Source organism: Lampris incognitus, chromosome 1 (assembly GCF_029633865.1).
Source record: "Lampris incognitus isolate fLamInc1 chromosome 1, fLamInc1.hap2, whole genome shotgun sequence".
NCBI lineage: Eukaryota > Metazoa > Chordata > Actinopteri > Lampriformes > Lampridae > Lampris > Lampris incognitus.
This window is the reverse complement of record NC_079211.1, coordinates 12205532-12228400: the sequence shown is the minus strand read 5'-3', so window position 1 is coordinate 12228400 and position 22869 is coordinate 12205532. Positions and strand designations below refer to the sequence as shown.

The window sequence follows — 22869 nt, the reverse complement described above, 5'->3', positions numbered from 1 at the left end:
TAAAAAAGAAAAACGCCAGCCCTTTAACCTTTGAAAAGCACCGCTGTGTGGAAATACGTCACATTAAAACGTCGATTGACGGTGCAAAAAAATAATCCCTTTTCTAAGAATTCAGTCAAACATGAACTTGTGTGTTTTATAAATAACACGTTATTTTTTTTGGGGGGGGGGGGGTTTGTAAACACGCCCCCTCAGCCGCGTCGCACAGCTTGCCACGCGTCCCGCAGCCTGTAATCTGAAAGAGCGACGTTTTCTGCGCCGCATGAGGCAATATTGCGTAATCCGGCCATGCCGCGGCCAGCGTTTCACGTGTCAGCGGAATAAAACGAGAGGAGCCCGGATCCCGGTAAGGAACAGTAGAAACCCCCCCCCCCCACCACCCACACACACACACACACACCCACCCACACACACAGCTTTTAGCTTCCGCTCTCATCACTACATACATCCTGAACTGCAAGACTTGCGATGAATTTTAACCGTGTACAACATCGCGTCAGACACGACTGATCCACCGCCAATGGATGGGTGACTCGCGGCGTCGTTTTATCTTTGATTGGCAGCTCCCGGAAGACGGCCCTTCACGCCGGGTCAAGGTCGTACCATACTAAAGGAGGTAAAGGGGGGGGATTTTCGTGCCAACCGGACGCACACGCGACTAAAGACCGTTGTATTTTTTTTTATTTGTTCAACGACTAGTGCCGTGTGCCGCTCCCCCCTCCCCTCTCCATCCCCATCCGACGCATCCTAATGGTCAGTTCTACACCTGCCGACCACCTCCTCCACGCGCGGCGGCGATCCGTTATTTAAACTCCGCCACGCCGCGCGAGCCCTGCACCCTGGCCAATACTCCCACCACCACCACCATCACCACCGCCGTAAACTGCAACCAACCGTGGCTCGTTTCCTCATCCACGCCAACTCCGCCAAAGACGAGCATGGAAAAAGGTACGAGCGATCAAATACACACCGCATGTCGTCACACTTTTAGCCATGTCCTGTTTACGTTGTGACTGCCTCTGTAGATTGGTGCAGCGTGGGACAGCTTTGACAAGGACTTTAGCCGTTTTTTATTTGGTTTGGGGTTTTTTGGGGGTTTTTTTTGTTGCACACTGCGGTTGGAGCTGACCTGCTGCTCAGCCCAAATTATCCATTCGACCGATGGGAGTAATCCTGTCTCCCCCGTGAACGCGGTGCGGGACTGAGTAGGTGATTTGAAGGTGTCAGCTGGCTCCCCTCTGGCTCCCCTCTCTGCTCACTGGGATGATCAGCAGCGATGGCGCGGTCAACGCCGCTATGACCTGACTACTGGCTACCCTGTCATGTCTCGTCCTCGGGATACTGTAAAACCCCCGCTGTTGTTCATTACAGTAGGCTGGTTTAGGCTTTCAGTCGGTAACCCTTCTCTGCTCTTGTACATGTCACCTGCACCACATGATTTTTGCCTAAGAGGATCACATGGATGTTTTGGCAGACGCAGTCCAACCTGCCTAAAGCTTTTGCACAGCAGCAGGCGTACTCCAGATATGGAGGCTTTACCTGCCACTCTTGAGGGGGAAACGGTTTTACCTACTCGGAGACCTTATACTTCAGTACCCAGTGTAACGTGCACGGATAAGTAGACACGTTAGCCCTCGGCGGGCTGATCGGAACCTGTAGACGAGCGGATAGCAATGTCTCCCTCCGTGCAGAAGATACAGGTTCGCGTCCATGCTGCGGCAGTTCCTGTAGTTATCCCCAGGATTTGCGCCAATACTACAGATGTCAAGTCAGTTTTCTTTGTATAGCCCAATATAAAATCTGGGTAGCTTTTTTTTTGTATAGTTCTTCACAAGCCTGTGAAGTTCTCCCCGCTGTATTCACCGATGACATGTATTGAGATGTTAGACAATCCCAATACTCAAATTAAACAGTAAATCAAGTCATGGCGTTGACTCAAAGAGCAGGAGTTGTCACACACATGTAGAGAAAAGTCACAGTGGTCAACTAGGTCGTTTTGACTTATCTGGGAAATACTACGTAAAGAGGGACAAGTGCAAAGCAGCCCGGTCTCTTGCATTAGTTATTACGGTGTTGCTCTGTTGGTCCATTGTTTTTAGGAGCGCTGTAATCAGATTTTACTGAAGGTTAAGCTTTGTTCCAGATTTGCTTCCAAGCTGTTTTTGATGTTGGAAGAAATTCAGCTCAGAAGTTCAGCTGCATGCACTGTTGAACTGTGCCGTATCTTACTGTACAATTCAATTTCAGAGAACCGAAGAGGATATGAAATAATGATTTTTTTTTCTTTCCATCTTGGATTTTACTGAACAAATGAAATTCAAATGCATTGACTAGTATTTCCTGACTAACTTAGCAAACAATTTGCAGTCAGTGTTTATATTTATTATAACTTCTTATTGTTTTAATTTAACCATATACAAATGTTGAGTTGTTCCATGATATCAAGTCTTATTTCAAGATTTACCAAGTAGTCATTTATTATCCAGCATTATCAGCTGTCCTGTCAAACACTTAGTTGTTACTCAACTATTTTAAGTGTACAGTGTAATTTCTATTTAGGATACGATAAAGTGACTTGTTCTAGTTTGACTTATTGTGCAGTCATTGTTGTCATCGGATCTGTGATGGGTTAACAGAGAATGACTGACATGTTTTCATATGTGTGCACACATGCGCAAGTTTGTACCACCCTACACACATTCAAACTTTGTCCCCTGTGCATGTACAGTATTAAGTGCGTGCGTGCATGTGTGTACAGACTTCCTCCTGCATGCCTAACTTCAACTCGTGTCTGCTTCTCCCAGCAGTCCGTAGCACCATGACAGAATTTTGGAAGGAGCACTCCAAGGAGGCCACAGTGGAGGAGATGATGCTGGACTCTCACGCCAGGGAGCTGACCAAAGAGGAGCTGCCTGAGATCCTCTCTCTGTTGCCCAGCCTGGCTGGACAGAGGGTCCTGGAACTGGGAGCTGGTATTGGGTGAGTTCACAGATGTATTGGTCACATACAAGACAGAATGTGTGTGTGTGTGTGGGGGGGGGGGGTGAGAGAGAGAAAGATGAAAGATAGATAAGGGTGTTGTTGGGTCATCATCCTGATAACCTGTCCTCAGTGAATCTCACAGTTCCCCCTTTACACGTGGCATTGAGATGTGATATCAATACCGGACAGCCATAAAGGCAGCCGACATGTGTAAATACACCTGATGCACTGAGGACGGATTGTGATATCTACTACCACTACTACTTTTGGCCGCTCCTGTTAGGGGTTGCCACAGCCAATCATCCGTTTCCATCTCTTCCTGTCACCTGCATGTTCTCTCTCACCACATCCATAAACCTCCTCTTTGGCCTTCCTCTTTTCCTCTTCCCTGACAGCTCCATATTCAGCATCCTTCTCCCAATATACCCAGCATCTCTCCTCCACACATGTCCAAACCATCTCAATCTTGCCTCGCTTGCTTTGTCTCCAAACTGTCCAACCTGAGCTGTCCCTCTAATATAATCGTTCCTAATCCTGTCCTTCTTCACTCCCAATGAAAATTTTATCATCTTCAACACTGCCACCTCCAGCTCAACCTCCTGTCTTTTCATCAGTGCCACCATCTCCAAACCATACAACATAGCTGGTCTCACTACCATCTTGTAAACCTTCCCTTTAACTCTTGCTTGTACCCTTCTGTCACAAATCACTCCTGACACTCTTCTCCACCCACTCCACCTTGCCTGCACTCTCTTATTCACCTCTCTTCTGCACTCCCCATTACTTTGGACAGTTGACCCCAAGTAATAATAATAATAATAATAATAAGTAATTATAATAAGTAATTATTAAAATAATAATATTAAGATAAAATAATAAGTAATTATAAGTGATAAGTAATTGTGATATGATTGCACAAATCACCCCCAAGAGTGGTCAGGGACACACTTTGACCACATTCTACTTGAGTGTAAATGTAGTTGCTTTTTTCTAGCCATATTTAATTTCTATGGAAAAGGAAATATGCACTTGTGGGGAAAAAAAATATATATATAAAAAAAAGTCCTCTGCAATGAGAATATCTGCATATGCCTTCTCCTCTTCAGTTATCTTCAGTTCACCAGGGTTGTTTTTTTTTTCAGACGGCTTACTCCATTTTGAAAATTCTAAATATATAAATAACAGCACAACATGACAATGTTAGTCATATCCAGCAGCCTCCCTTGCAGATGAAGGTTTCTTAAAAGACATTAAACATTGCACAAGGTAGTAAAGCATGTAGTAACTTGCATTTTGTGCAGGAGAGCACAACTGGATCTCGGTAATGCAGAAACTAGGGATGCACGTTAGTACCAGGTGCAAATGTAAACTGGCCAAATCATACCGAAACAGTCTAGAAATGAGACGCATGTTAATACCAGATGTAAACTAAACTTACAAAACATTGCTGTGTCATGTGAGCATGTTTAGTTTTTTGTGCAAAGTACAATATATTTCAATATGTTTGTGCAAAGTTGTTTGTGTCTGTATGTTTGTCTCTGTGTAAGAGATTCTGTATATGTGTAGAAGTGGAATACATGGACTGCATTTATACAGTGCTTTTCTAGTCTACCGACCACCCATTCATACGCACATTCATACACTGACGGTGGCGGCTGCCATGCAAGGTGCCAACCTACTCATCACGAGCAGTTAGGGATTCAGTGTCTTGCTCAAGGACACTTCGACATGCTCTCTGGAGGAGCCGGGGATTGAACCAGCAACCTTCCAATTACTAGACGACCCGCTGTACCTCCTGAGCCATGCCGGGAGGCATGGCTGCCCCTATGAGGGAGTTTGTTATGGTGTCACACACACACATGCACGCGCGTATTAAAAACTCCTCTGTCACTCTATAGTCGCTACACCAGCCACCTGTTGACCAAGGCTGACCATGTGACTGCCGTGGACTTCATGGAGAGCTTCGTGGAGAAGAACAGACAGGAGAACAGTCACCACAGCAATGCTGCCTTCATCCAAGCTGACGTCACAAAGCTGGACTTCCCCAAATACAGGTTGGGTATTTCCCTGTGCATTAGCCTTTTATAATATCTGTTAAAACTTATGACTGTACTCATATTCATGTACATATGAAGCTTCTACATTCCTAAGAAACAATGAAGATATTTCCAAAATGTCCCATTCTGCCATAAAATCGCATGAGGTGGGTTGGCAATCCTCCACATTCCTAGCCATACTTCATCTTCAAGTATACCTTAAATTACATCCTCAGCTTTGACATAATCTTCTCCAACTGGCTGCTGATGTACCTGAGTGATGAGGAACTGATGTCCCTGGTAAAGAAAATGCTGAGCTGGCTGACACCTGGGGGTTTCCTCTTCTTCAGGGAATCCTGCAATCACCAGTCAGGTACTGAGATAGCACTGATGCCGAGACACGGTCCTTTTAGTAAATGAAAAATGAAGGAACATGTCTGACAGGACAGAAATACTGATAACCCCTGTTTATTCAGGATACCGAAAGGTGTTGATGCACCACATTTCAAACATTTCTGCTTCAACAAGTCAATCAATCTAGTAATGGATTTTTAAAATCTTGATTTCCTTTTATTAAAAGGTAGAACGAATAGGCTTTTCCTAAAAATCCATGTATCAATGACTCAATCATCACTTATGACCCACTAGACGTGTGTGGCAGGATCTATCTGCAGAGACCCTGTCCTCATCCTGTATTTACTTATTTTTTCTTATTTTGCTGTGTATGGGATGTTTCTGGGCATTAACCTTTGGGCAGCAGGACTCTATAAAAACTAGTGACCAGGTACCAGACTGAGATTGTAAGCATGCATCCAAGTGGAAGCTATGACAATGGCGGATACAGCACTGAAAAGACATATAGTGAGGTGAAACACCAAGCATACAAAGCTCGTTCCAAAACGAGAGTGAATCTGGGGTTTGTTGAGCACTGAAGGAGAGGATGGGAATGAAGAGTGACACGGAGTTGGCCTGTACACTGGGATGCGCTGTGGCAACGGCGGTCGGGGGGCATGCACTTCTGATGTTGTTGAGCTGGGGGGAACTTTGAAAGTTCTGTTTACAATGTTACAATTTCATTGAACAGACACTTTTATCTAAAGCGACATACATCTGAGAGTTAATACAAAACAAGTAAGGATCTAGTCAGGAGGCAACAACGCAAGTAAGTGCCAAAAAAACAAAGCTCAAGTCTGATAGAACATAGGTGTCAAACGGCAGTACACAAAGGCAATGCATAGGGTGCATAGAAGCAATTTTTCCCCCTTTTTTTAGGTGTGGAGGTGTTCGTGAAAGTCTTTAGCATCTTCTTAAAGATGGAGAGGAACTCATCGGATCAAACGGAGTTTGGTAACTCGTTCCACCACCGGGGAACTACAGAAGAGAAGAGTCTGGCTAGTAACTTAGGGCCCCATTGTGGCGGAGGTGCCAGGCACCTTTCAGCAGGCTGAGTGTAGACCTGAATGAGGGAGTTCAGGTTGGCGGGAGCCATAAGGAGTTGCAGTAGTCAATGCGTGATATTACAAGAGCCTGTACCAGGAGTTGTGCTGCATGCTCAGACAGGTAGGATCTAATTTTCCTGATGTTGTACAGGGCAGATTGGCATGACTGAGCAATCAAGGCCATGTGAACCTTAAATGTTAGTTGGTCATCAATCATGACACCCAGGTTTTGGGCAGACTTTGTGGGCATGAGTTGGGTTTATCCAAGCTGGATATTGATCTGTTGTTGTAAGGATGGGCTGGCTGGGATGACAACGAGCTCAGTCTTAGATAGGTTAAGCTGAAGGTGCATTCTTTCATCCATGCAGCGATACCAGCAAGGCATAACAATATCCGTGCCGAGACTGAGGTCATCTGTGGGAATGATAGGAAGAGCTGGGTATCGTCAGCATAGCAATGGTATGAGAAACCATGGGAGTGGGTGATTGCACCAAGTGAGTTGGTGTATATTGAGAAGAGAAGGGGACCGAGCACTGACCCTTGAGGTACCCCTGTGGATAAGCAGTACAGTTTGGACAGTTCTCCCCTCCAAGATACCCTAAAAGATCTCCCTAGGGTAGGACATGAACCAGTGGAGGGCAGATCCTGAGATACCAAGCTCAGTGAGTGCGGAGAGGAGGATTTGGTGGTTAACCGTGTCAAAGGCAGCTGACAGAGCTAGAATCAATAAAGCTGAGGACTGACCAGCAGCTCTAGCCAAATGCAGTGATTCTATTACTGACAGGAGTGCAGTCTCGGTAGAGTGACCCCGCTTAAAGCTAGACTGATTCAGATTGTACGGGTTGTTCTCAGAAAGGAATTCAGATACTTGGTTAAAGACCATATGGTCAAGTATTTTTGATAGAAAGGGTAGGAGTGAAACTGGTCTGTAGTTTTCAACCTGGGCTGGGTTGAGTGTGGGTTTTTTTTTTGAGCAGCGGGGTGACCCGAGCTTGCTTAAATGCAGTGGGGAACACACCTATTGTAAAGCGAGGAGTTAATGTGTGTGACTGCAGGGTTAAGTGTGGGGGAAATGGTCTGTAGGAGGTTGGATAGTATCGGGTCCAGTGGACAGGTAGTGGGATAAGAGCCCAGCAGAAGCTTGGGGACTTCTTCCTCGGTCAGGCGGGAGAATGAGGTGAGTGAGGCACTGCTGGAAGCAGCAGACAGACAGAGTTGGTCAGGCTCAGAGAGCTGGTTACTGATGGCAGAAACCTTATCAGTAAAGTACAAGGCGAACATGTCAGATGTGAGCAGAGTGGAGGTCGGAGGAGGAGGCAGATTGAGGAGTGAGTTAAAAGCAAAAAACATTTTTCGAGTATCAGTGGTGCCTCAGATCTTGTTCTGATAGCAAGTGGTCTTAGCTATTTTGAAGGTGGAGGAGAATGATGCTAGGAGACACCGATAGTCACTGAGGTCAGTGGACTCTCTGGTTTTATGTATTGTTAAGAGAGGAGGCTAGTGAGGAACAGAGTGTATCTGTAGCTTTGTTGACAGGAAGTGAAGAGAATTCATTATAGTGAGGCATGGAAGCCAAGACCTCATTGGAAAGTTGGGTCAGTGTAAGGGACAGGAAGTCTTTACCCAATTACAGGTCTTTACCCAATTCGGTCTTCATACAAGGGCTGACGCTTCCGCTCACGCTGCAGCACAGCTGTGTATTTAAATACCAGGAAGTACCATAGCTGAATCCGCTCCCCTGATTTTCACAACAAAGGAAGCAATAGAGGGCGTGACCCACATCTGCTGACCCAGCTATTGACGCTCGGGGAGTGAAACTAGCAAGTGCTCAGCCCAACAAAGCCTGATAACAATCTAAATCCGAATCTAAACAAGTTTTAAATCACTTACCAACCGACTGCAATGTCCTATGTTCAAGATCAGAGCTTGTTCTGCTGGGTTTAGTTCAATTTCTCTCATAAGCTGTTAGTGAAATCCCACCCCCGTCTGATTTTCACAACAAAAGAAGCAATAGAGGGCGCTACCCATGTCTGCTGACCCAGCTGTTGACGCTCAGAGAGTAAAACTAGCAAGTGCTCAGCCCAACAAAGCCTAATAATGGCCTAAACCCGACTCAAAAGTCAAAACAATTTTTTAATCACTTACCAACTGTCTGCAATGTCCTATGTTCAAGATTAGAGCTTATTCACAAACTGCAACTGGCAAATAATAATAATTTCTCTTTTTTTCAGTGTAAATTAACTTGTCTCAAGAAAATTCTTAATGTGTTTCCTTTATTCTAATGCAAATACAATTTCAAGACGCAACACTAAATTCAGTTAGTGTGGGTTGTTTCTGCAACGTATCAATATCACTCTGTCACAACAGCGCCATCCAATACCAATATAAGTTGTACAGTGTGTCATTAGTTTGGAGAAAACTTTCTCAGTTTGTTCAGAAAAGGAGTAAATATCTAGAAATCATTAGCAAATGGTTTGCATTCGTTTTAATTTGCGACTGTCTACCTAGGGGACTGTAAGAGGGACTTCAACCCCACCCACTACCGCACTCAGGCACATTACAGCCACCTTATGACATCAGCACAGTGGGAGGAGCCAGAGGGGGGAGAGAAGTTTGGCTTTGACATTGTGATGACGAAGAAAGTTGAGACCTACATCAAGGTACATCAGATGATGTGTTCTTAAAAACTAAACTGTCAAATAGGACATGAAATACAATGACTGACACTGCACTGGATCCTTTGATGAGAGGACATACAATCAGTATTCATATTATTGCCTGTAGCAGATGTAGCTTGTGTGTAACTATATATTCTCATTTTGTATGTCTGTCATTATTCCCCCTTTCCATTCTCCCTCTTCCTGCCCCCCCCCACCCCAACGATCTCTTCTCTTTCAACTCTCATTTTCGTCCTGCTTGCATCCTCTCCTCTCATCCTCTTCCTAATTCAGATGAAGAACAACCAGAACCAGATCTGTTGGCTACTGGAGAAAGTGTCCCGATCCTCAACCACCCAAGGCGGCTTCACCACATTCCAGCAGTTCCTGGATAACCAACAGTACACACGCCGTGGCATCCTGCGCTATGAGAAGATGTTTGGAGCTGGATACGTCAGCACGGGAGGACCCAGCACCACCAAGGTAACAATAAAGTCGATTTGCTTAAGAAACAAAGCATTGCTACAGCTGAATTCCTTACTGTAAGCAATAGCAGTTTTACAAGGAGGAAAGTATTGTTTGTGACCTTGGCACTGAGCGAAGTGGTAAGATTTATGTTTCACCCTAACCCCAACCTTAAACTTTGTTTTGCTGTAGGAGTTTGTGGATCTTCTAAACTTGAAACCTGGTCAGAAGGTCCTGGACATTGGCTGTGGCATCGGTGGGGGAGATTTCTACATGTCAAAGGTGAAGTTTGATACTGGCAATGATGACAGTCAGATAGATATAATTTTTAGTTATATTGATGATGTGTTGTTTTTCCAGACATTTGGAGTTGATGTGCTTGGGTTGGACCTGTCAGAAAACATGGTGGACATTGCCATGGAGAGAGCAATCGCCGAGAAGTTGCCACTGGTGAGTTTGAGTGGTGCTCTGCCATTTGCAAAAGATACTATATTAGACTGGTTCAGCTAAAGCTCAACTAAACAGCCAAATAACTCGATGATCCAAATCAGATCAAATAGAACACCTTCTCCCAAACTTGAGAATTCTGCAGTCCACTCAGAAATCAGGAAAAAAATTGCCTCCCGCCATCTGTTGTACGATCGCCACACAAGAGTAATTCGGCATGTCCCACCGTAGCATTTCATCAACTGACACAATTCAATTAAAAATTACGTCAAGTCTTGTGAGCCAAACACAGTGCAAATTAATGATTCACATCCATATAATCTAGCTACCAACAAATGCCCAGGAAATACTATTTACAAGTCAAACTGAATGCCACATCCATATCCAGTAGAAGGCCCGTTTCACACTGGAGTCCTGTTACGCAACTTTGAATTTAAAAAAGACGATAACTTTTTACAGCAACAAAAAAAAAAATGTGCTGATTGTATACATTTGCACACTCTTCTTTTAAATCACAATTAAAAAACTGACACGGCCCAGCTGCAATACTTTGTGGGCCACTAGTGGACAGCGGCCCACACTTTGGGAAATGCTGTAGAACACTTAAGGTAGTCCTAGGGACTCTGGATGGCGCTGTTTAGAGCAAGCAAGTACAGTCGCTTTCAGACAATATGATCTGAACTGTGCTCGTAGCTGGGTTCTGCAAGGAGATGGAGCAAAATAGGTGGAGTTTTCAGAACTTCTAGTGGGACTTTTCAAAACTTATAGCAGGACAAGTTCATCGTTTGCTGTTGCCAAAAATACTAAACCAATTCTCAATTAGGAAACTTTTAATAGGTTTGTAGCGCTATTGAGGTGGAGCACTCTAAACCATATAACAAACCTAAACTACTGTGTTTTATCATAAGGCTACACACATATTGCCTACATACAAGCTACCTGACTGTTAATAAAACACACCTGATATGCCTACTTGGTAAGAAATGTGTTTCCAAGCGAGGGGTTTCTTCCCAGGGTCTCTATACAATCGTAAACTTGTGTTATACAATTCAGGGAATTCTGACACACACTTTTAACTTATCCTCAATTTTGCCTTCTGTGCTTGGCTGGCTGCATCATTTTTGTTGGGCACATGGGTATTCGTCACGGCACACTGCAGAGAAATAAAACCTCACAGAAGAAATGAGTTTCTAGAGATCTGAAAGATCAGAGGGACGAGGCCATCTTAGCAGATGACAGACACACCAATGCCCACAGACTTAAAGCTAACCTATGCGAGTTTGGCACAGTTGCGGCACTTGTTGGCTGCAAGCAGCACTTCTTTGTTGCTTTCAATATATATATTGTGCAAGACTTCAGTGGCATACAGAAGTGGCATACATTAGAGAAAAAAATTCATCATATTAAAGATTGCTGAACGCTTATCAGGATCACTGAAGAACTAGGTTCATCCTCAATACTGGAAGTTGTGTACTGGATAGGAATCCACCTGCTAACCAAGAATCCTACCCGAATCTCCTCTACCATATTCCCCTTGCTCCTCTTTACGTCCTCTAACCTGTGCCGTTTCTGTGGAGAGAGACATATTTCAATAAAAACACTGATCAGTTGGTGTATCCACCCCTCCTCTTCCGCAGGTCCACTTTGAAGTAGCTGATGCCACTAAACGCTCCTTCCCAGAGGGCTCCTTCGATGTGATCTACAGCAGAGACACCATCCTTCACATAGATGACAAACTGGCCCTCTTCAAACGCTTCCATGTAAGTGGCTTCTTCCTCACGGCTTGGTCGGTGGGATTTAAATCAGAGGGTTTTTTTTATGGCATCTTAAATATGGCATCAAGTGGAAGTGTTTGTTTCCTTACAAACAAACTCTACAACATAAATAGGGAGGGAAAGTGACAGTCGCCCGCTGGTGGTAGCATTTTTACTTCAGAGTAAAATGACTTAAATTCAGAGGCATCCGGATGGCGTAGTGATCTATTCCGTTGCCTACCAACACAGGAATCGCTGGTTCGAATCCCCGTGTTACATCTGGCTTGGTCAGGCATCCCTACAGACACAATTGGCTGTGTCTGCTGGTGGGAAGCCGGATGTGATTATGTGTTCTGGTCACTGCACTAGCACCTCCTCTGGTTGGTCAGGGCGCCTGTTCGGGGGGGATCCTCCCATGCGCTATGTCATCCTGGTGAAACTCCTCACTGTCTGGTGAAAAGAAGCGGCTGGCGACTCCACATGTATTGGAGGAGGCATGTGGTAGTCTGCAGCCCTCCCCGGATAGGCAGAGGGGGTGGAGCAGCGACCAGGGCAGCTTGGAAAATAGGGTAATTTGCCAAGTACAATTGGGGAGAAAAAAAAAGCGGGGGTCCCAGAAAATAAAATATAAAATGGCTTAAATTCTCCAATAGGGAATTTTTTACAAAAATTATACCTCAGGCAGCATTGCAATAAAAAGGCAGCGATGCCACTGAAGACATGATTTGAGTTGACTTTTATTGATTCTGAATATTTTTGTACAGTTAAAGACAAAGTAGACTTTATACATTGATTCTTGATATCTACTTTTCAATATTTCATAGTTCAATGTTTTACATATCCTCAAAAGCCTGTTATTTCAATAATTATGCTAGTAGGGATTTGGAGTCTTCGAATGCAATCACTACAGGGCATAAGTTTTTACTCCCCCATAATGACAAAACAACAATACCCCCCCTTTCAAATAACTAAATAAAACAAGGGGTACATTGAACATATCTTTTACAGGTTTTAGCCTAAGTTACGATTGAGAGTTTTGCCGAGATGAGATGTGGGTGTGGTGTCTTACGTATTGGGTTTTTTTTTCATTGCTTTCTGTGTCCAGTCCTGGTTGAAGCCAGGTGGCCAGCTGCTGATCAGTGACTACTGCTGTGGGGAGAAGCCATGGACACCCCAGTTTCAGGCCTATGTCAAACAGAGAGGCTACATCCTCTATACACCATCCCAGTATGGCAAGGTAAACATGTCATGTACAGCCTAGTTATTTATTATTCCATTAAACGAAGCCCTTGAGATATAACCATGTACTGTGTATACCAGTGTTTCTCCAAAATATCTGATCAAACCAAAGAATCCAAAGTACCACACACTACACAAGGCACCAATTTGTCAAACCACGAAAAAATCTCAATGACTAACATGAGCACACACACTCACCTCCAACAAACACAGTTCTCATGACAAAAGTGAAAAAGGAAACAAGTAAATGGATTTCTTTGCTGACAAATACAATCACACATCCAACACTATACAATCATAATATCATTAGACAGGTTAAGTAAATCACAATCTCGCCATGTTCAAATATTTTAATGGTTTTCATTCATTTTTGCCAGTTTCTCAGAGCATACAACACATTTCAAGAATCATCTGGCGTATCTCCAAAGCGTGCACAGTGTACCATGGGTGGTAACTCGACCTCCAGTTTGGGAACCATTGGTGCATACCTTTTCAATGCAACACCTTTTATAGTGCAACTCTCCACTTGTAGATGGTGCCCCTCCTCTACTTTAGATCCAGTCATACCTTTAAGGAACTCCCTAAATGTTTTCGTCTGCAAGCGAAGGGCAAAATGTGTATGGGTCTGCAGTGATGTCGCCTGCCTGTTTCCTCAGTCTAGAGGTGTATAAGCCCTGAATGGAGGGCAGGTTGGCACAAATGATTTTCTCTGCAGACTTAACTATCCATTGTAGTCTGTCCCTGTCCTATTTGGTGGCCAAACTAAATCAGATAGTGATGGATGTGCAGAGGACAAACTGGATTATTGCAGTGTAGAATTGAATCAGCAGTTCCTGAGGCAGGTTGAATTTCTTGAGCTGGCAGAGAAAGTACATCCTCTGCTGGGTCTTTTTGAGGATTGTGTCTATGTTGGATGCCCACCTCCCTGGGGGGGGTGCGCCAGTGCTGATTGTCCGGGTGCTGGATGTGATTTTCCCCAGCCTCTCTAGCTGCCTCCTGTCTGTCAGGAAGTTTTTAATCCACTGGCAGATGGGGGCTGGTACAGTGAGCCGGGTGAGTTTGGAGTGGAGAATATCTAGGACTATGGTGTTGAAAGCTGAGCTGAATTCCACGAACAGGACCCTTGCGTATGTCCCTTGGGAGTCGAGGTGTTGGAAGATGTAGCGCAATCCCATGTTGACTGCATGATCCACTGACCTGTTTGCTCAGTAGGCAAACTGCAGGGGGTCGAGCAGGGGGCCTGTGATTTCCTTCAGGTGGGTCAACACCAGTCTCTCCAAGGATTTCATGACCACAAACGTTAGGGCAATGGGCCTGTAGTCACTTAATCCAGTGATACGGGGTTTCTTAGGGACCAGGATGATAGTGGGGGACTTGACACAGTTCCAGTGATCTGTTGAAGATCACTATGAAAATGGAGGCTAGCCAGTTAGCACAGAATTTAAGACAGGAGGGTTACACGCCATCCGGGCCTGGTGCCATCCTGCTCTTCTGTCTATGGAAGAGCTGGCACATGTCCTCAGCACAGATCCTGGGTGCGAGTGGCTAACAAGAAATGCAGTTGGTTGTGTATTGTAGCTGGAGAGAGTGAGGAGTGGGAAAGTTTGCTTTTCAAACTTGCAGTAAAACCTATTTAGGTCATCATTATTAGGTGGTTCCCTGCAGCGTGGGGGGATGGTCTCCTGTAGTTGGCAAAGTCATTCAAACCTCTCCAGACTGATGGGTCATTGGCAGAAAACCTGTTTTTCAACTTTTCAAAGTAGCACCTTTTTGCCACTCTGATCTCCTTTGTGAGTGTATTCCTGGCTTTGTTATACTGAATCCTATTTCCACTACTGTAGGCTTCCTCTTTGGCCTGATGAAGCTGCCCGAGTGTTGCTGTGAACCAGGGCTTATCGTTGTGAAAGGTTTAGATAGTTTTAGTGGGCACACATATGTCCTCACAGAAGCTGATGTAAGATGTTACAGTGTCAGTAAGTTCATCCAGGTCTGTAGATGCAGCCTCAAAAACACTCTAGTCAGTGCAGTCAAGGCAGGCCTGGAGCTGCAGTTTTGACTCATTGGTCTATTTCCTCACAATTTTAACCACAGGCGTTGCAGATTTTAGTTTCTGCCTGTAGGTTAGGATGAGATGAATCAGACAGTGATCAGAGAGTCCCAGGGCTGCACAGGAGACAGAGCAATAGGTGTCCTTTAATATTGTTTAGCAATGATCAAGAGAGTTTTTTTTTCTCTGGTGGGACATTTAACATGCTGTCTGTATTTTGGCAGTTCGTGGCCGAGGTTTGCTCTGTTAAAATCCCCAAGGATAATGAGTAGAGTGTCTGGATATGTGCGGTCCATGTTTGTAATTTGATCAGCCAGGTGTTTTAATGCCTCTTTAACACAGGCCTGGGGTGGGATATAGACACCGTCCAGAATAAATAATGAAAATTACCACGCTGACTATAATGGTTTACATTCAATGAAAAAGATGTCTAAGTGAGGGCTGCATGATTTCAACACTGTGACATCCATACACCAACCTTTGTTTATGTAGAAGCATGTGCCTCCCATTCATACATAGGAATATGCATGAATGAGAGGGAGGACATTGGAATGGTGAGGATGCAAGGAGTAGAGGTGACGAAGGCATATGCATTTAATACTTAGGGTCAACTGTCCAAAGTAATGGGGAGTGCAGAAGGGAGGTGAAGAAGAGAGTGCAGGCAGGGTGGAGTGGGTGGAGAAGAGTGTCAGGAGTGATTTGCAACAGAAGGGTACCAGCAAGAGTTAAAGGGAAGGTTTACAAGATGGTTGTGAGACCAGCTATGTTATATTGTTTGAAGACAGTGGCACTGACGAAAAGACAGGAGGCGGAGCTGGAGGTGGCAGAGTTGAAGATGCTCAGATTTTCACTGGGAGTGACGAAGAAGGACAGGATTAGGAATGATTATATTAGAGGGACCGCTCAAGTTGGACGGTTTGGAGACAAAGCAAGAGAGGAAAGATTGAGATGGCTTGGACATGTGTGGAGGAGAGATGCTGGGTATATTGGGAGAAGGATGCTGAATGTGGAGCTGCCAGGGAAGAGGAAAAGAGGAAGGCCAACGAGGAGGTTTATGGGTGTGGTGAGGGAAGACATGCAGGTGGCTGGTGTGACAGAGGAAGATGCAGAAGACAGGAAGAAATGGAAATGGAAATGAATGATCCGCTGTTGTGACCTCTAACGGGAGCAGCCGAAAGTAGTAGTATCATATGCCACCCCACCCCCACACCCCGCCCCGATAGCTCCGTATCGCAGTCCGCCCAAAGGAGTTGGAACTGCAGCAGATGAAGTGAAGATGACATCATCTTCATTATGATGAAGATGACGACATCAAAGGTGTATCCGATATCGCCACGTTGGTGTTGTTCTTACGAAATAATAATGTTGCTCCCGGACCACAGTGCAACTGACCAATCACGTTGCACTGTCATGCCTTGGCAACTCGAGGGGAAAAGACGGTTGTGGGATTGGGTTGTGCCGTTGTGGGTTGGCTATCATTTTAGGTTAAGGTTAACTTTCGGTTAAGGTAAGTGTTAGGTTAAGGTTAATTTAGGTTACCTTTGGTATTTTTGCAGTCTTTTTCCTGGCATCGCATAGGCACAACATCACAAGAACATGATTGGTCTGTTGCTATGATGGTCCACGAGCAACATCAATTATGATGTTGTGGGAACACCACCAACACGGTGATATCAGATCGTGCGTCTTTCTTCATTCCCTTGTCCCCTTGCTGTTGTCTGTTTCAACCTCTTGCCATTTGTCCATTCTGTTTCTCTGTCTGCCTGCATCTCCCTGCAGTTTATTGAGCAGGCTGGATTCAGCCATGTGCTAGCAGAGGACCGGACAGCTCAGTTCATCCAGGTGATCAAAACAGAACTGGAGAGAGCAGAGGGGATCAAACACGAGTTCATCGAGGTATGTGTACAAGCACTTACACAAGACATAAGTAGAACATGAAATTACAGACATCAAGTATTTGTTTATACTTTCTTTCAACGCGTACACCCTTTAACCAGAGGTGGAAGAACCAGAGGATCCAGAGAGTACAAATCCTATCCATGTATTTATTCCACCCATGTACTAAACCTGCTGATTCTAATCAGCACCACTTTTCATCTGGGTAGGAGAAACTAAGTTCTATCCAAATTACTCATACTACAAACTAATAGTATGCAAATTGTAGTATGTGTGATGGTAGTATGCAAATTTAATTTTTTTATGCAAATGGTATCTGTATGCATACCAAACAGTCTAAAAAGTCTTTTTTGTGAGACGAGTTTTGTACACCATTTCACCCGTGGGGTAAACATTAGATTAAGATGGGCTTAAGGTTAAGATTTGTGCCAGGGCAGGGGTGGGGGTTAAGCTTAAAAATGACAAAGTCTGAAATGGTTTAGGTGGCGTACAAATGAGGAGTCCCAGAAAGGGAGCCAGAGGGAAAATCGGAGGCGTGGCAGATGGCGTCAGCAAATTCAAATGTATTTTTCAACAGACTGCCCTCGGTGTGTCCTCCTCAGGCCCAGCACCAAGCAGCGTTATGATCCCTGGTCCCTGCTTGGACATAACATTTTATATGAAGGCTAGAGTTGAAATTGGGGGGGGGCGTTTCTGGTGTGCCCCATAGTATGCAGTGTGCACAAAATACTTAAAGCATTCAGAATGAACTAATAATGCAGACATGCCTCCAGTTACTGAACTCTTCTGGTTTAGTGTATACATGGGTGGATAAAATACAGTTGGGACGTTTACTTTCTGGACCTGGTGAACTTTATTCAACATGAAACCATGACCACGTATTCACTGGCATCTGCACAAAAAAGAACATTGTTCCATAAAATAAGACAGCATTGTGAATCATCACATACTGACTACTACATAATAGGATGCTTATCACACTTTCCTCCATCCTGTGAAGGAATTCTCTGAAGAGGACTACTTGGCCATTGTGAATGGATGGAGCGAAAAACTGAAGCGCTGCCACACAGGCGACCAGCGATGGGGGCTCTTCCATGCGACAAGAGAATGAGTGAAAGAGAGAAGAGGAAACCCTCCTTTCCTCTGGCTAGAATAGTTGTGTTCTGCACCTTGGCCCGTGTCAGATGGTCCGGCTAGCTATCTCAGAATCTGCTGAGAAATCAGAGCTTGAATGTTCACCATGTGGCGTTTGTCTTAACAGTTCTAAGTCACAGTGGTGCTTTAAAGGAAGCTGCTGTTGTTGTTCACAGCGTTCTGAGGTTTATACTCCATTTAACACTGTTTTGTGGAAGTTTTTTTGTGAACAGCCCCCCCCCCAAACATCATGTCTGACCCAAATTAGTTTTAGATATTTTTAATTGAAATTTATTAAATTGCATTTAATACCGATGCCCTTATTTGTTATCCAAGACAAAACTGTATTCACATTAATGCATTTTTTTCCAAAATGCTGTGATTTGGTTAAGACTGGCCAATAAATGTAGAACAACATTTGTTATGGATTGTTTCCTGTGTGAAGGTTACAATTTGATGTATAGAAAAGACAAACATGCTTCTTTGGAGAATACCAACCATTGTACTTTAGTAGCTTGGTGTGATTTCCATTATTATTCTGTTATCCTCTTTCAATGTTGTATTCTGTAAATTGTGTACACACACCATCCACTGCACATCTGTCCATCTTGGGAGAGAGCTCTCTCCTCTGTTGCTCTCCCTGAGGTTTCTTCCTATTTTGTTCTCCCTGTTAACGGGTTTTTTTTTTTTTAATTTTTTTAGGGAGTCGTTCCTTAGCCGATGCGAGGGTGTTAGGACAGGATGTTGTGTTGCTGTAAAGTCCACTGAGGGACATTTGTGATAATGGGCTATACAAACAAAATTGACTTGCCTTAAGGTGCAGGCTGCCATAATGTCACTCATAAGACAGAAACCTAAAATCTCAGGAGCAAAGGAAGGTGTAGGTGTTAAACATGTCTGACCACATAGTCCGCGGTGGCGTAGCGGTCTAAGCATCGGCTTGGTGTCGATGCAGTTGCCCACTGGGGACTGCGGTTCGCGCCCCGGTCTCGTCAGATCCGACTATGGCCGGACTCGATGAAGCAGCAATCATTGGCAACGCTGTCTTCGGGAGGGGGGCAGAGTCGGCTTGTGTTCGTCATGTGAATGCGTCTCTGTGTGTGTCGGAAAAACAGTGGTTCGGCTTGGATTCGCCTTGTCACGAAAGTGGGGAGGCGCTTTCCTTCGAGACTGCCGGCCGGAGAGATGCAGTTGGCGAACGCATGCAATACGAGGGTGGGTGTTTGAATTAAAATAGGGATCAATTGGCCACTAAATTGGGAGAAAAAAAAAAGGGAAAAATCAGAAATATTTTTTTTTAAAACATGTCTGACCACAATCTTCAACAATGACTCTGCACAAGACAGGCAGACAGTTTGGAGCGACAGTCCCTGTTTTAACAAAATACAGAGGTCACAAAAACAAGATGGCAAAAAATCTCAAATTGAGCACATGACAGACTTATGCACTGATAATATGGCCAATGGAAACGCCCTGGCGGCAGTTTAATTTCACTGAAATACCAACTCAGTACAAGTTGTATATCTCGGATTTTTACAATTCTTTTAATAAAATAGTAGTAGTAGTTATCGTTTTACAAGATCAGGCAGGAGTCTCCATGGATGATGATGTTCGCGGACGACATTGTGATCTGTAGCAAGAGTAGGGTGCAGGTTGAGGAGAGCCTGGAGAAGTGGAGGTATGCACTGCAGAGAAGAGGAATGAAAGTCAGTAGGAGCAAGATGGAATACCTATGCATGAACTAGTGGGAGGGACAGTGGAATGGTGAGGATGCAAGGAGTAGAGGTGATGAAGGCATATGAGTTTAAATACCGGGGAGTGCAGAAGAGATTGCAGGCAGGGTGGAGTGGGTGGAGAAGAGTATCAGGAGTGATTTGCGGCAGAAGGGTACCAGCAAGAGTTAAAGGGAAGGTTTACAAGATGGTAGTGAGACCAGCTATGTTATATGGTTTGGAGAAAGTGGCACTGACAAAAAGATGAGGTGGTGCTGGAGGTGGCAGAGTTGAAGATGCTAAGATTTTCACTGGGAGTGACGAAGAAGGACAGGATTAGGAACACGTATATTAGAGGGACCGCTCAGGTTGGACGGTCTGGAGACAAAGCAAGAGAGGCAAGATTGAGAGGGTTTGGACATGTGTGGAGGAGAGATGCTGGGTATATTGGGAGAAGGATGCTGAAGATGGAGCTGCCAGGGAAGAGGAAAAGAGGAAGGCCAAAGAAGAGGTTTATAGGCATCAGGGTAGCATAGCGGTCTATTCCGTTGCCTACCAACACGGGGATCGCCGGTTCGAATCCCCGTGTTACCTCCGGCTTGGTCGGGCGTGTCTACAGACAATTGGTCGTGTCTGCGGGTGGGAAGCTGGATGTGGGTATGTGTCCTGGTCGCTGCACTAGCATCTCCTCTGGTCGGTCGGGACGCCTGTTCGGGGGGAGAAGGGGAACAGCGTGATCCTTCCATGCACTATGTCCCCCTGGTGAAACTCCTCACTATCAGGTGAAAAGAAGCGGCTGGCGACTCCACATGTATCGTAGGAGCAGCTGTGGTCTGCAGCCCTCAGCAGAAGGGTTAGGGTTAGGCTATTCTTGAAATGCCTTCAGCTTTTGAGAGAAGACATCTCCCTCTTAATGACAGATCTCTTTGTAACCGTATATTACATTTTTTCCTTGTCTTTTCAATGATTGGCTCAATATTCAAAGAACATCTTACAGATTTCATCTTCTGTAATATTTACACCCAAATATGTAACTTGATTCTTAATTGGAATATCACACATACAGATGACATTTCACATGTGTTGATAGGCATTAATTCATATTTGTTCGTATTTTAACATAAACCAGAAGCATTGGAAAAATTCTTAATCTGATCCAAGGCACGAGGAATTTGAGCAGCGTCTTTTAATAAGAGGGTTGTATCATCTGCCAGTTGGCTGATGAAAATCCATCTCTCCACAACCACAGTTAAGAATTCAAAGAACATCTTACAGATTCATCTTCTGTAATATTTACACCCAAATATGTGATTCTTAATTGGAATACCACATATAGATGAAATTTCACATGTCTTGATAGGCATTAATTCACATTTGTTCATATTTTAACATAAACCAGAAGCATTGGAAAACTTCTTAATGAGATCCAAGGCATGAGGAATTTGAGCGGTGTCTTTTAAGAAGAGGGTTTTATCATCTGCCAGTTGGCTGATGAAGACCCATCTGTCCACAACCACTACACCCTGCAAATCACTATTGGGAAATATAAGTAGTAAGATATTGGGCGGCAATCAAAAAGAGATAAGGATAAGGATAAGATAAGGAGATCGGACAACCCTTTCTAACCCCGCAATAAAGGTTGAACCTTGGAGAAGTACCATATTGTAACTTAATTGCGCTACTACCATTATTATAGTTTTGATAGTTTTACAAAAAAAGTCCCTGAAACCAAATGTTGATAGGGCTTTTAAAATGAAGTCATGTTCCACAGAATCAAAGGCTTTGTAAAAGTCAAGAGTGAGGCCATCACTATCAACAAGGTCGTTATAATTAACAAATCTAAAACTAGTCTAATGTTATTTGTGATGTGTCGATTTCTCGTGAATCCTGATTGTCTCATCTATTATATTATCTAAAACGTCTTTTAATCTTTGAGCGAACAACAGGGCTAATATTTTATAATCATTACTGAGAAGCGTGATGGAGCGCCAATTATCCAACAATAACGGGTCTTTGTTAGATTTTGGAGTTAAAGTAACGATCCCCTGAGTCATGGTGGGTGGGAGAGCTCCTTTTTGTATACTTTCTAAAAAAAATAAAAAAAAATAAAAACTAACAGAAAAGGGGAATAAATTGTTCAGCAAACATTTTGTATAATTTGACAGTAAAGCCATCATTTCCAGGTGATGTTATTTTTCAGATCTCCTATCACTTTTTCAACTTTCTTAACATCAATTGTATAATTACATGAATTCCTATCATCTGTGGATAAGACTTGACATTGGGTGACTGAGTCAAGAAAAGCTGTGGCTGTTTCTTCAGAGTATTGAGACTTTTAGAGATTGCTGTAAAAATTGGCACAGAAAGAAGCAATTCTTCTAGGGTCATTAACTACGTTACGTTATCTATTTTAATTGATCTATAGTGGAATTATTAAAAAAAAGATTGAGTCTAAAGAAGAGGAATTTTGTTCTCCCTCCATCCATCTTTTCCTATATCTAATAAATGTTCCTCCTGCTTTCATTTTATATATATCATCTAATTTATTTTGCAGTTGTAAATATTCCTTATGCTCATCAGATAAATTCTCTTGTTGAGAAAAACATGCCAACCGTTTGATGTTTTCTTCTGCAGTCCTTCTGTTTTTAGCCAGATCACTTCCACATTTCCTGAGAAATTTCCCCATCTCAAATTTAAGCAGTTCCCAATAATAACCATAGGAATTTTTACCACTAGCTTCATTCCAATAGGAGCTAATAAGTTCCCTTATTTTACCCTGCACCTGATCAAATATAAGAGTAGAGTTGTTGAGTTTCCATAGTGAGGCTTTCGTAGGATGTGAAAAAGAGAAGTAAGGGAAATGGAGGTGTGAATCTTCACTGGCCTCACGATTTGATTACAACTCACCTGTCAACGATTTGATTACACGATGCATCTCGATGCATCTCAGTGTATCACATCCTCAATTTTTATATTACTTGACATGGCTACTTCTTCATCAATTAATACAAGCAGTCGGATACAAGCAGTCAGATAAAACGGAACTCCTCTTTTATTTAGT

The 22869-nt window shown here is 43.8% G+C and overlaps 1 protein-coding gene across 3 annotated transcripts; it reads left to right on the top strand.

Moving 5' to 3' along the window:
- The first annotated feature begins 290 nt into the window (after positions 1 to 290).
- On the top strand, positions 291 to 18513 carry pmt (phosphoethanolamine methyltransferase). Of its 3 annotated transcripts, none has more exons than XM_056287651.1 (12): positions 291 to 346; positions 2805 to 2979; positions 4881 to 5036; positions 5255 to 5391; positions 8966 to 9117; positions 9409 to 9597; positions 9772 to 9861; positions 9940 to 10029; positions 11664 to 11786; positions 12886 to 13017; positions 16846 to 16962; positions 17963 to 18513. In XM_056287651.1, the coding sequence occupies exons 2-12, from the start codon at positions 2819 to 2821 to the stop codon at positions 18071 to 18073; spliced, it is 1458 nt and encodes a 485-aa protein (XP_056143626.1). In that variant the 5' UTR covers positions 291 to 346; positions 2805 to 2818; the 3' UTR covers positions 18074 to 18513. The 3 variants fall into 3 exon arrangements, with proteins under 3 accessions (XP_056143626.1, XP_056143616.1, XP_056143610.1); XM_056287641.1 differs by lacking the exon at positions 291 to 346 and adding an exon at positions 469 to 948 and having other exon boundaries at positions 2808 to 2979; XM_056287635.1 differs by lacking the exon at positions 291 to 346 and adding an exon at positions 470 to 948.
- The last annotated feature ends 4356 nt before the right edge of the window (positions 18514 to 22869 follow it).